Source organism: Geotrypetes seraphini, chromosome 2 (assembly GCF_902459505.1).
Source record: "Geotrypetes seraphini chromosome 2, aGeoSer1.1, whole genome shotgun sequence".
Classification (NCBI taxonomy): Eukaryota; Metazoa; Chordata; class Amphibia; order Gymnophiona; family Dermophiidae; genus Geotrypetes; species Geotrypetes seraphini.
In genome coordinates, this window is record NC_047085.1 from 147133492 (window position 1) to 147148512 (window position 15021).

The following is a 15021-nucleotide window of genomic DNA, read 5'->3' on the forward strand; positions in this document are numbered from 1 at the left end:
TGTATATGAAAAATGGTTGGAAGAAATTGTGTTACAATTAGTACTATTATTATGGGGTGGGGTCAGGGGCAGAGCTTGGGCGGGGGTACTCGGCTGGTATTTGTTAGGCTTAGGGAGTATTTAGCTTGAAGAAGTTAAGAAACACTGGTCTATATAACGCCTAAAAGGCAATTCTACAAAGGACGCCTAACAATATAGACTCGTTTAGATTCGCTCAGCACTGCTGAGCGTGATTCTCTATAGTGTGTCTACGCATTATAGAATCGTGCTCAGCATTCTGCTGCTGGACGTCTAAACAACGCTTAACTTTTAGACGTTCTTTACTGAATCTGTCTCTTCATGTGCACAGAAATTCAACTATACAAAATTACTGCGAGAGGAGTTTGTCACCAATTGTGCAATATGATGAACTCGATACTTACTTATGATTTGTAATTTGTAAACTTACCTTGGGCAAGCTTTTCTGGAAAACTTGTAAACTAAGGATCATGGGAGCAGCCAGCGTCCAATTGTAATACCTATTTTTAAAAAATTTCAATGAAGAAAAACAAGGGATTAAAATAAATTCATAGACAAACATTAGTGCTCCCAAATGTATATATGAGAGTGGTCTGAAAAGTTCAGTAAAATAAACAAGTTAAAATATTTTTTTAAATTTGGCAATGGGATGGAAAAACTAGGTACTCGCTGGATTAAGTGTACAGCCCCTGATGGAAGCTATGTTGAGAAATATAACTGGCTTAAAAAAATGTATTTATCTGGGGGGGGGGGGGGGGGGGTGTGTTACCGAATGTTTCAAACCACCCTCATATATTTATGTTTTCCCCACCCTTTAAATGGCTTAAAATGACCTTCTTGACCAGAGATTTGTACACTTGTCTTGGGGGATCCTCAGATAGCGAGGTTTTCAGGATTTCTGGAAAGAATATGTCTTAAGTAAATTTATAAAGCTATGCAGTCAACTCTTTTACACATATTAATTGTGAATATCCTATAAACTATCACTAGGATGCTTTCATGTTTCCCTTACATATATTGATAGCTGTCAGCATTTGCTTATTTCTAATATGAGGTAGAAGGGTGTTACCCTTTGAAAGCTAATCATAACATACATTAAGTTAGTCCAATAAAGAGGTATCACCTTATTTCCTTTATGTCTTTGTTTATTTCTATATATCACCTTAAAAAGTGGACTAACATGGCCATCCACCATGTCACTCAAGATGGGAGATCCAGAAAAATCTGTATCTCTCAAGGACTGGATTGAGAATAACTAATCTACAGTAGATAACTTGTTCCCAACCAGGGTACTGGTTTATTGCCAGCACCTAGGAGATGTTTTACATGGCTGAAGCTAGAAGGGAAGCAGTTCCAAGTGAACATCATCAGCAGGAAGAAAAGTGGCATTAAGAATACCCAGTAGCAAGGCACACAAGCACTAGAATTCTTCCATAATTTGTTTTGAGCTGCACAGTAGCAAAAAACACTTTCAGCATCAGTGCACAGAGCATACTGGAATTGAAATGTGTCCCATGCTGTTGCAATTTGAAGAAGCATGTTGCAAATTAAGGAAGAATGTTGGGACCTCTGCGGACACTCCTTTCACCATATTGGAAAGGGCAAATGCTATACTGTTGGACAAGAAGGGCAGAAAGGCAGATGCTGGATTGCAGAAGGGGAGTGAAAGACAGGCTGGATAATAGGGGCTGAGAAAAAAAAAAAGAGGGGATGGGCAAATGCTGGACTATATGTGAAGATGGGAAGGGGGAGAGGACAGGGAGATGCTAGGTCACAAGGGTGGGAATGGGGAAAGATGGGAAATGTTGAGATAGAAAGGGGAAAGGGAAAGGAGCTTGATATAACACCTTTCTGTGGTTACAATGAAAGCGATTTACATATTATATACAGGTACTTATTTTTTGTTATCTGGGGCATTGGAGGGTTAAGTGACTTGCCCAACAAGGAGCTGCAGTGGTAATTGAATCCAGCTTCCCACGCCACTGCACTAACCATTAGGCTACAGAGACACATACAGAGAGAGCGTGAGACCAAGACCAATCATGTGAGTTATTCCTCATTTAAAAAGACTAGCTCTCTCCCAAATCCACTGACAAAATAATAAACAAAAAAAAAACCCAAAACACATTCAATGATAATAGAGACAGCCAAGTTTCAATGTATTGTAAATGTAAATAAATCTATTTTTGTTCCAAAAACCTCTAATGTTTATCTCTAGCCCCTCCCCTAATATCCTTGGGAATTCAAACACAAATGATGTGGAAGACCTTGAATGATTTTTGGAGGACTCTTGTTTACGAGGAGTTAGTTAATCTGAAGATAGACACATTGGGGAATATATTTGAGGGGAAAATGGCGGAAGCACTGATAAAAGAAAACATCGATGAACATTTGGAAAGAAACAAACTTCTGAAAACAAGCCAGGGGGAGATTGTGCCTAACTAACTTATTGCACTTCTTCGAAGGAATTAACAAATAGATGGACAGAGGAGACCCCATAGACATCATATACCTGGATTTCCAAAAAGCCTTTGACAAGGTGCCACACGAGCGTCTACTCCGGAAACTGAAGAACCATGGGGTGGACGGAGACGTACATAGATGGATCAGAAACTGGTTGGCGGGTAGGAAACAGAGGGTAGGGGTGAAGGGCCACTACTCGGAATGGAGGAGGGTCACGAGTGGTGTTCCGCAGGGCTCGGTGCTCGGGCCGCTGCTATTTAATTTAATATATTCATAAATGATCTAGCGTGATATATTCATAAATGAAGCATGAGATAATAAAATTTGCGGACGACACCAAACTATTTCGTGGAGCTCGGACTAAAGAGGACTGCAAAGAATTGCAAAGGGACTTGAGCAAACTAGGAGAATGGGCAACGAGATGGCAAATGAAGTTCAACGTTGAGAAATGTAAAGTATTGCATCTGGGAAGCAGAAACCCGAGGTACAACTATTCAATGGCAGGGATGTTAGTGAACAAGAGTACCCAAGAAAGGAACTTGGGGGTAATGGTGGACATGACAATGAAGCTGACGGCACAGTGCGCAGCGGCCGCTAAGAGAGCGAATAGAATGCTAGGTATAATCAAGAAGGGTATTACGACCAGAATGAAAGAAGTTATCCTGCCGCTGTATCGGGCGATGGTACGCCTGCATCTGGAATACTGCGTCCAATATTGGTCACCGTACCTTAAGAAGGATATGGCGTTATTCGAGAGAGTTCAGAGGAGAGCAATACGTCTGATAAAAGGGATGGAAAACCTTTCATACGCTGAGAGATTGGAGAAACTGGGTCTCTTTCCCATGGAGAAGAGGAGACTTAGAGGGGATATGATAGTGACTTATAAGATCATGAGGGGCACAGAGAGAGTAGAGAGGGGCAGATTCTTCAAACTTTCAAAAAATATAAGAACAAGAGGGCATTCGGAAAAACTGAAAGGGGACAGATTCAAAACAAATGCTAGGAAGTTCTTCTTTACCCAGTGTGTGGTGGACACCTGGAATCGCTTCCAGAGGACGTAATAGGGCAGAGTACGGTATTGGGGTTTAAGAAAGGATTGGACAATTTCCTGCTGGAAAGGGGGATAGAAGGGTATAAATAGAGGATCACTGCACAGGTCCTGGACCTGTTGAGGCCGCTGCGTAAGCGGGCTGCTGGGCACGATGGACCTCAGGTCTGACCCAGCAGAGGCATTGCTTATGTTCTTATGTTAAGGAATTTCTGGTGGCTCTGTCATACCTTTACAATGATTATTTAGAGTTAGGAGTGATTCAGGAGGACTGGAGAAAGCAGATGTGGTCCTTCTCTACAAAGTGGAAGCAAGGAAACTAGGAACTACAGGCTAGTTAGTCTGACCTCTATAGTAGATTCGTTTACATTCACCAACAGTAAACATTTCAGATGCTCACATGAACTATTTACATTCCCATCTGTCAAAGGGTGCAAATTTAAAAAATATCATCATCGTCTTTTGTCGTATCAGGCAGTATCCTGGGATAAGGATTTAAATCTCTCAACTGTGATTTCTCGTACTTATCAACTATTTAGGAGACATTTAAAAACATACCTGTTTACTAGATACTTAGGCAACTAAAACTTTTCCATTCTATTGTAATAACTTTTCTTTTGTAAACCGCATAGAACTTAACGTTTTGAAGTATATAAGTAAATATTTATGTTATGTGAGTAAATTAATAGAAAAGCTTCTAAAACAGAGGACAGCAAGTTTTCTGAAATCCAATGATCTGTAGAACCCGAAGCAGCACGCTTTTACTAGAGGTAGATCTTGTCAGAATAATTTAATTTCTTTCACTAGATGACTAGATATTTGGATCAGGGGCTAGTACTGGATGTGGTTTTCTTAGATTTTAGCAAAAACTTTGATCCTAAAGTGGTAGGTCGAGAAGGAGCTACTACAACTACTACTAATTCATGTACTTAGGGCTCCTTTTATCAAGCCATGCTAGCGGGTTTAACGCGTGTGACTTTTCAACACACGTTCATCCCTGTGCTGGCCAAAAACTACTGCCTGCTCAAGAAGAGGCAGTAGCAGCTAGCGTGACCAGCAGTTTAGCACGCACTAAACTGCTAGTGCGGCTTGATAAAAGGAGCCCTTAATCTGCGATAACATTGGCTTATTTTAGTAATTTATCCTTCTAGTTTATAGTTTTACTTTAAGGGCTCCTTTTACACAGGTGCGTTAGGGCCTTAACGTGCGGAATAGCGTGTGCTAAAATGTCGCATGCGCTAGCCGCTACCTTTTAAGCAGGCGGTAATTTTTTGCGCGTGCGCTAAAAACGCTAGCACACCTTAGTAAAAGAAGCCCTAAGTTTCTTGTAACAATATTTTTCCTTTCTTGGGTATATTTCCTGATATGTTGTAGTAAGCATGGTTGTTGTATAATTTTACTTAAATAAAAAAATATCACCCAGTGGGTTAGAAACTGGTTGAGTTGATGGCGATAAAAGATCATTTGGAAAGAAGGAATGATACTAGTGGTGTGTCACAGGGATTGGTCCTTGAACTTGCTCTTTTAATATTTTTTGTCTGGATAGGTTTGTCTCTTTGTGGATGATACTAAAATCAGCAATAGGATAGATACCCCTGATGGTGTAGATAGAACAAAAAGGGCTCTAGTGTAGCTTGTAGAATGGTCCAGAATTTGACATCTAAAAATTAATGTTAAGAAATGAGGATTATGCATCTGAGCTGCAAAAACCTAGAAAAGCAGTACATTATAGGAGGTGAAGTACTTCTGTTAACAAAAAAGAATGAGACTTTGGGGTAGAAAAGATGACAAAAGCCAGAAGAATGCTTGGGTGCACAGAAGAGGAACAGGCAGCAGGAAAAATGATGTGATAGTGCCTCTGTAGAAGTCTCTGGTAAAGATCCCTTTTTACACCTATGGACCTACGGAAATAAAAGAATTATTTTGTGGACCGGCACTGGTCTGTGGAACGACGGTTAAAGAACACTGGGCTGCCCCCATAATAGCACTAATTGTAACACTATTTTTTCCATTCATTTTTCATATATACACACAATATAATGTTTTTAACAACACATAATGGTTAACCACAAAATTAAACTACACAAAGCACACTGTATGCTTCTCAACATTCATTCCTACCAGAACACAGATAACCCCTAACCAAAAACTAAAAGTACTAATATATACAAACAAACCCTAAGATGAAGACTCTGCATGCAGTGCAATCCCAGAGAAAAAGAAACAAATGCATTTCTTCCTGAACAGTGCAAAATACGGACAGCAGATATCAATTCTCAAAATTGACAAAATTCAATCACTAAATTCAAAGATAAAATCATTCCCCCTACCTTTGTTGTCTCCCTCCCTCCATGCTTCCACCTGGCCGTTTTATGCCGCCCCCGGTGTTATCTTCGGGCCGGCTCCCTCTTCCTCACTGCTGCAGAGCACAAAACCACGGGCAGCGGCTCCTCGTGCGTCCCACACCTCATCTGGAAGACTTCCCTGGAAGACACTTATGGTTCAGGCACAGGACCTGCTGCATGCTTCGTTGGAAGTCTCGAAGAGGCTGGAACGACTACACTCGTTGCCTGGATTGCCTGAGACTCCGCCTGAAGGACTGGGGGCTTCTTAGCCACGTACCTGAAGAGATCAGGATAGACTTGCCTGAAGACAAGGCTTTAGGTGTAGTTGAGGCTTTCACTAGTGAGGGTGATTTACTCGAGGTCGAGGGCTTTGCTAGCGAGACCGAGGACAAGGTCGAAGTTGAGGTCTTTTCTGTGGAGGGATCCATGACCCTGAAGAGTTGTTGGAGCTGAACTCGACGTCTCTATAGCTAAATGCACTAATTTCAAATTCCCTCCATTAACGATATAGAATCCCTTCTTCAGAAAATTAATTTAAAAAGTTCATGATCAGAAATCATTCCTCCGTTTTATCTCAAAAAGTTCTTCTCCTGCTTTGGTCCCTTTATTCATTCTCTTGTTCAAAAAAGTCTACTTACTGCTTCTGTCCCCCTTCCCTGGAAAACTGCCACTATTTCCCCAATTTTGAAAGATTATAAAATTAGTCCTGATGGAATATCAAACTATCGTCCCATCGCTAACATTCCTTTCCTCGCCAAATTAACCGAAAGACTGGTTTTTGACCAACTTTCAGATTTTATTGAATCCACAAATGCACTTCACCCGAACCAGACCGGTTTTCGGAAATTTCACAATACCGAATATTCAATTATAGGATTGATAAACAACATCCACTATTACCTAGACCACCACAAATCAGTAGTTCTTTTTTCACTAGATTTATCTGCAGCCTTCGACACAATTGACCATGATTTATTACTCAAACGATTCCTTAGGCATCGACGACCAAGTCTTAAAATGGTTTGTTTCATTTCTTTCTAACCGCTCATCAAATGTCAGATTTAACGGTGAAATGTCAAAAGCCAATTCCCTAACTTATGGTATTCCCCAAGGCTCTATTTTGTCCCCTCTTTTAACATTTTCCTTTCTCCACTTTTAGGCATAGTTCAATCAATAGGCTTTACACCTTTTGCATATGCAGACGATATCCAGCTCCTTCATCCTCTAGACCCGGAAAATAAAGATGGCATTAGGGCAATTAACAAGAAACTTGAAATTATAAAAAATTGGCTCAACACTAATAAATTAGCACTAAATATTAAAAAAACTAAATCAATGCTTTTTACCTGGAAAAAGGACATAATTCTTAGTACTTCTTTTGACATTAATACCACTACCTTAGAGCTGGTGCCCTCTTTGAAAATCTTAGGTGTCATCGTTGATGACAAACTTTCGTACCACGATCATATTAGTAACAGTCAAATCACGTTTCTTTAAATTACGTTCGATACGCTCGATATCCAAATTCCTTGAGCCCAAATCCATTAACATACTAATTCATTCTCTGGTAATAGCCAAAATTGACTATTGCAATTCCCTTTTACTTAACATTTCTCTAAAAGAAAAAAGAAGACTCCAATTAATACAAAATACGGCCGTTAAACTGATCCATAATGCTAAAAAATACGATCACGTCACGCCCTTTATGATTAATTCCCATTGGCTCCCAATCAGCCATCGCATCACTTTTAAAATTTTATTTTTAGTTTTTAAATCTTTAAGTTTTAACGAACCTCAATTTGTCACCAGGATGCTTATCCCCTATAACTCCTCTCGGTCTCTCCGTTCGACTACTCAAAACCTCCTTACTGTTCCATCCCTAAAAATTATAGGCACCAGAAGACACGACATGTTCTCGGTTAAGGCCCCTCAACTGTGAAACTCATTACCACAGTAAATTAGAGAAGAAAAAGACTTTTTATCTTTTAAAAAACTTACCTTTTTAAAGACGCATTCAACCTTTCATCTTCTGTCTAATGATCAGAAGTTTCAAGTCTTGAAATTATTTTACCCTTCCTCTTGTCCATTCCCTATTTAGTGTTTTTCTCTCTAACAAAGAATTGTAACTTTCCCCCCTTTCCTCCACGATTCATGTAAGTCTTACCCAACAAGTCTGAAGTCACTTTGTTTGTTTTCACACCCTATTTTAATAAGTTGTACATCGCTTAGTAAACTAAATAAGCGATCCATCAAATACTAATAAAAACTTGAAACTTGTATTGAAAATTTTTCAGAAAACAATACAAAGTCTCAGAGGTATAACAAATTCTAAACCAAAAATCCACATGAAACATATCCTCTCAACCCCCTCCCCCAAATTCAGAGATCGTTTTTGAAGAATAGCACCATGTGCGCACGATTCTGAATGGTATTCTGGGCCCTAACACTTAATGCACCAATGGTGCGAGTCAGTGATGGAAATAGCACAATTACACTGGCTACACCTTTTAAATCCAGGGCATGAAAAAAAAGACAAAAACCGACAAAATAATTTTTTTTTAAAATGCGCCACACAGTGACTCATCGTTTTAAAAACAAGAAAAAAAAAACCCAACCAAAAGCCACAGTGTGAGAAAGCAACGAATTCGTGCAGAGCTAGAAACAATGGCTTCTCAGCTCCGCGGAAAAACTAGAACTTAGGAGATGCATACCCTGCGTTGGGTGGGAAGGCATGCATGGTGCAGCAGTCGCAAACTTTCTAAAAGCTCTTCAAACAAGTCTGCTTGTGAAGCTGTCCGCATCGGGGCTCCGTAGTTTACGTCACCCATATGTTGAGAATATGCTGCCTGCTTGTCCTGGGATAACATCAGGTCATGGGAGTCAGATGGCCATGAAATCTCTGATATGCTTTTGATACTCCAAGGACTGGGACAGTGTCAACTGGCTTTTCCTAAAATTGACAATCCAACCTAAAGCCTGTAGCAGGATACAGTCTCCACTGCACATTTGCACTCCTGTTAAGACGGAGCCCGGATCAACCAATCTTCTAAGGATGGATGGACCTGGACAACCTGCCTGCGGAACAAAGCAACCACAACTACAATCACCTTGGTGAAAGTGCGAGGCACAGTCGTGAGCCCAAAGGGCAGAGCTATAAACTGAAAATGCTGTTGCAGAACATGGAAACTCAGAAACTTGCAATGTTCGGGTAGATTGGAATACAGAGGTAAGCCTCAGTGAGACCCAAGGATGCCAGAAACTCTCCTGGAGAGACAGCAGCTATGACTGTGTGCACAGTTTCCATGAGAAGTGATTGGCCGACTTGAGATCCAGAAAGGGTCTCCAGTCCTCCGAGCCTTTCTTTGGCACGATGAAGTATAAAGAGTATCTGCTGAAGCCCAATTCGTGTTCTGGAACAGGTTCTATCACTCTGATGTTCCAGAGACAATGCAGGGTAGTGCGGACTAGTGCTGTCCGATTCAGGAAAAAAATTTGATTCGATTCAGCCTATTGAATCGATTTTTCAATTTGATTTTCCTGCCCCAATTGAGTGTTTTTTTTCCAAACATCCTGGTGGGTTTCTTTTATGGCCTCTTCACCCACTCCACCCCCTTTGCTCTCTCCCCTCTACCACCCACATTGGTGTAAACAAAATAAACAACCAGAAAAGACTTTTCCTTTCTCTGTTAAATCCTAGTTCATGTTTGTGGTATAATACCAGCTCTAGCAGGATACACATTTTCAAATCTGACACATCGTAATCACAAAACAAAAAATAAAATTATTTTTTCTACCTTTTGTTGTCTAGTCATTATTCAAATCATTTTGGACCCAGGCTCTGCGATAAACGTCTTTTGATAACTCGCTTGTTAGGGTCTCTTGCCCATTTGTCGTTTTCTTCTTTCTCTGTGGGTCATCTTCCTTCTATGTCCTTCCATTTCCCTTCCCTCCCCCAGAGGTCTGCCATCTTTCCTTTTTTTGTCTCTATTTCCGTAGCTGCAGCGATGGACCCCACCATTCCCAGATCCACCATCTCTCCTTTTCTCAACTACCCTTTCATCCAGTATCTCTCCCTCCTTCCCCACCAGCTCTCCCTTTCTCTTTCAAACAACCCTCCTATCCAGTATCTCTACCCCCCTACACCATCCCTTGTGTCCAACTTCTCTCCCTTTCTGTTCCTTCCCTCCCTAAATCCCATTGTCCACCATCTCTCTCCCTCTCCTGTTTTTAGATCCATTTCTTCTTTTATCCCTCCCCCATCTCCCCTGTCCATGATCTCCCCCAAGTTCATCTCTCCCTCCCCTCTCCACCATCCATATCCCCCACCTCCACCAAGTTCATCTCTTCCATTAATCTTCTCCCTATTTCTCCTTCTCTAGTCCACCAACTCCCCCAAGTCCATCTTCCCCCTCCAGCATCCATCTTCCCTCCTCCACCAAATTCATTTCTCCCATCCATCTTCTTCCCATCTCTTCTTCTCCAGTCCACCAACTCCCCCAAGTCTATCTCCCCTCTGCCTCATCTACCTTTATTTTGACGTTACAACATGTTGCCAGTGGCAGTAGTGATTTAGCGATCCACTCCTGCCGCCACTCCTTGCTTCTTCTCTCCACGGCGGTCCGCCCTCAGTGAAAACTTCCTGTTTCCGCTTGGTCGGCCGAATGGAGAAAAGACGCCCAGAGTAGCAGCAGGGTAGTGAATCGCATTCGCTACCGCCGCTTTTGCATGGCTGAGGAGGAGAGAGCCTTGCTGTCGCCGATCTGCATGCAGAGACCTGTTCGGACTTTCCCTCTGCCACCGGAGTCCTTGCTTCTGATTAACTTCTGGTTTTGCAAAATCGGAAGTTACATTACATGGAAAGATTCCAGTGGGAGAGGGAAAGCCCAAACGGGTCTCTAGCAAGGGGGCCAACGAATCGGTAAGTTCGAATTTTTTGCCAAAACAAATCAATTCGAATTGATTCACCCGAAGTGAATCGGTGAATCGATTCAAATCGCGAATCGGGCAGCACTACTGCGGACCTTGGATTCCTTGTCTGGCCGACCTGCTGGAGAATCCAGAACAAATTCGGAGGCAGGTAAACGAAGAATATTTTGTGCCCCTCATGAATGATGGCCAGCACCCATTGATCTGAGGAAATGCAAGTCCACTCCTGGTAAAACTGAGAACGTCGGCCTCCGATATGAGAAAGTCCCGCCTGACCTCTGGCATCATTGGGGCTTTTTAGGAGCAGTAACTGCCCGGGATCGGGAGACCTGAGGATGTCTAGAATTGGATTTGTTGTATCGAGGGCAGTAGCCCTGGGAATATCTCTGGAAGGAAGAACCCACGGATCCCTGACGAAACCTGTAGGAGGGAGGAAAATTACCACGGTCCCCTCCAAAATTCCAGTGAGACCTGTTTACATGAAGAGACTTAGGGTGGTGCTCGGCAACACTGGTCATGAGGTCATCCAGACCTTTTTCAAAAAGAAGCTGGCCCTTGAAAGGAAGTCTGTTTAAAGTGGCTTTGGAAACAGCATCCCCAGCCCAATGACAGATCAAAAGAGTCCGGCACACAGACATGCATAAACTCAGACCTTACTAAGAATTCGAATGAGATCATATAGAGCATCTGCCATATAATCCACACCATCCATCACCAGCGGGGAACAGGCATGCACCTCCGCAGATCTCGTGTGACAAGCACATACTGCAAAGGAGGCGGCCACTGTTGCTTTAATACCTGAAGAAGCCACTTCAAAAAGCTTTTTCAGCATAATGTCCACTCTGTGATCCTGAGAATCTTTAAGCATCACTCCCACATCACTAGGGAGGGCCATGCGCCGGGTATCCTGTGCCACAGCGGAATCCACCTTAGGTTGCTCAAAAAACCTGCTGAAAATCATGAGCCAGTGGATAAAGCTTAGTCATAGCTTTGAGAGCCAGAAACAGCTTTCTGGGGTATTTCATTGTTCTGTAACCAGACCAAGAAGCTGTGGATGAGATGGATAAAAGAAAGACAGCACATTAGCATGGTCCATGACTGAACACCGAGATGTGGAAGGTGGAGAATCCAATTTGAGCTCTTTCAGAACATCAGCAATAAAATGGTGGGACAGAGCCATGCTGAAAGAGTCTGCAGATGGAAAGGTCATCACCCAAATCCGGACTCTCAGGGCGGCTGAGGTGACACATCCTGGCAAGGGTATCGATCTGATCCAAAATAGAAGCAGTGTTAGGAGACAGAAAAGGCATAATATCTACATGGCAACTAACGCTATTGAATTCTGCCAGAGTTGGATGATAGAGCTTCAGAACAGGAATCTCCACAATCGGCGCAACTGGCTGAGAAAGGTCCAATGTGCCTGCCGGCTGCATCAAACGAGCTGGGTCCAACGAATACGCTTTCCAGAGGAGCTGAATAAAGTCCAGTAAAAAGTCACATCCTGTGACTATGGCAGGGCTCTGCTGAGGTACCTGCACTGTACCAAAACAGTCCCCAGACTCAGAACGCAGACATTTGGTGCCAGACACTAGAACGGCCTCTGAGCGAGTTTTTTTTTTACCTTAGTCACAGACCCAGGCCAGCTCCCCAGCCCTGGAGTACCCATAGGAGGAAAAGTCTGAAGCTCCCACCCCCTCTCCCAACTCGCTACGGTACACAGTCGCTGATCCGACACCAATCTGACGCAATCAATGCACACATTCGACAGATTAGGGGCTTGGGGGTCCATCCCAAATGATTTTTAATCATTTTGAGGAAGAAATAAAACTTTGAAAAAAAGATCAATAAAAATCTAAGATGGCCACCGCCAATGAATTTGCACCAAAACCGGCAAAAATAAACAAAATCTGAAAATAAAAAAAACAGTGATTTGGAGTCTGGGGAGGTGGGGGACCTGAACCCCTACCCTCAGAAACAATGAAAAGCGAAATTTAGAACGTTTAATAAGCCACCCCCGAAGTTCCCCTAGGAAGTATACTCAGTCTCTGAAGTACCAGCCTGTCAGCACTTTTATACAGCAGCTGAATGGAGGAAAGGATTATCTGCCTTAGAAAAACTCCAAATGACTAAATATCTTTGGACTGTCAGTCGGCTAGACAACAACTGTAATCACAAACTGTTACCTCTGCCCCCATGGATCCGCCACATGATCGGGGATAGGAAATGCAGCCTGTGCCCTGAAATCCAGAGGAGTTTCAATCAGGATGCATACAGCCTGTGCTTAAACCCCTGACAAGGTCAGCAGGCAAGCGAACTAGCGGGGGAATGGACCCCAAGTCCAAGAATGGTAGCACACAGAAGGCTGGCACTACAAATCCATCAAAGTTTCTCCATGAAGCAGCAGTCTTCCTTTCCTCCGATAGGGGACCACTGGAAAGGGGTCTCAAGACACTGAAGCCACCGAAAAAGATAAACTTTAAGCAAAAAAGATGAAAAAGTGGTAGAGCAAATTCAAGAGACTTCTGCACGGACTTCTTACAGAAATTGAAACTGCAGATGGCTCTAGATCTCACTCTAAGGGGGAGGAGCATGTGCTCAGAAAAGTGTTTGGATTTCTGTAACCCCGGATTGCAGGAAGGGATTGAACACCTAGCATATGAAATCTGGAAAGGACGTAACAAAAAGCACAGTTACTTACCGTAACAGTTGTTATCCAGGGACAGCAGGCAGATATTCCCACACATGGGTGACGTCACCGACGGAGCCCCGCAGCGGACAGCCTCGAAAGCAAACTTGCTTGAAGATCTCGATCTTTCGAGCACTGTACTGCGCATGCGCGCGTGCCTTCCCGCCCGAACTAGAGGGCGCATCTCCTGAGAGGATCCTCAGTTCAGATACCTAGCCAAGAAGCCAACCAGGGGAGGTGAGAGGGTTGTGAGAATATCTGCCTGCTGTCCCTGGATAACAACTGTTACGGTAAGTAACTGTGCTTTATCCCAGGACAAGCAGGCAGCATATTCCCACACATGGGTGACCTCCAAGCTAAGTAAAAAGGGATGGAGGGAAGTTGGCAATTTACGAAAAAAGATTTTGCAAAACAGATTGGCCAAAGTGGCCATCCCTCCTGGATAAGGAATCCAGACAATAATGAGAGGTGAAAGTATGAACCGAGGACCAAGTGGCAGCTTTGCAGATTTCCTCAATGGGAGTTGATCGAAGGAAAGCTACAGATGCCGCCATAGCTCTAACTTTGTGGCCCGTCACTCGACTTTGCAGAGGAAGACCAGCCTGAGTGTAGCAGAAAGAAATACAAGCAGCCATCCAGTTGGAGATTGTGCGTTTTGATATAGGACGTCCCAACTTGTTTGGATCAAATGAGATGAAAAGTTGAGGAGATGTTCTGTGAAGTTGAGTGCATTGTAGGTAGAAAGCCAAAGCACGTTTACAGTCCAAGGTATGAAGAGCGGCTTCTCCAGGATGAGAATGAGGCTTTGGAAAAAACACAGGTAGAACAATAGACTGATTGATGTGAAATTCTGAAACAACTTTAGGTAAGAATTTAGGATGAGTAAGGAGGACCACTTTGTCATGGTGAAAAACTGTGAAGGGTGGATCTGCAACTAAAGCTTGTAGCTCACTGACTCTTCGAGTAGAAGTGAGAGCAATCAAAAACACAGCTTTCCAAGTGAGATACTTGAGGTGGGCTTTGTCAAGCGGTTCAAAAGGAGGTTTCATAAGTTGAGCTAAAACAACATTGAGATCCCAGACCACTGGAGGTGGTTTAAGCGGTGGATGGAGATTGAGAAGTCCTTTCATAAAGCGAGAAACGATAGGATGTGCAGAAAGGGGTTTTCCATCCAAAGGCTGATGAAAAGCAGCTATAGCACTAAGATAGACTCAAATAGATGTAGTTTGAAGTCCAGATTGTGATAAATGGAGTAAGTAGTCCAGAACGGATGCCAAGGAGGAAGATCTGGGTGGCAAGTGACGTGTAGAACACCAAGCAGAGAATCTAGTCAACTTCTGGCCATAACATTGTCTAGTTGATGGTTTTCTGGAAGCAAGTAAGATATCTTGAACAGACGGAGAGAATTGAGAAAAGTCTGTTATGCAGAAAGGTACCAAGCTGTTAAATGTAGAGACTGCAGATTGGGATGAAGCAAGGATCCTTGACTCTGCGTGAGTAGAGAGGGAAATACTGGTAGGAGAAGAGGCTCCCTG

The 15021-nt window shown here is 42.9% G+C and overlaps 1 protein-coding gene across 4 annotated transcripts in view; it reads right to left on the minus strand.

The window, feature by feature from the left end:
• LPIN2 (lipin 2) overlaps positions 1-15021 on the minus strand; it is a 293670-nt gene that overhangs the window by 101971 nt on the left and 176678 nt on the right. For all 4 annotated transcript variants that reach the window (XM_033933961.1, XM_033933960.1, XM_033933962.1 and 1 more), the window contains one exon: positions 449-518. In XM_033933961.1, coding sequence (XP_033789852.1) covers positions 449-518 — 70 coding nt within the window. The remainder of the gene's footprint in view (positions 1-448; positions 519-15021) is intronic.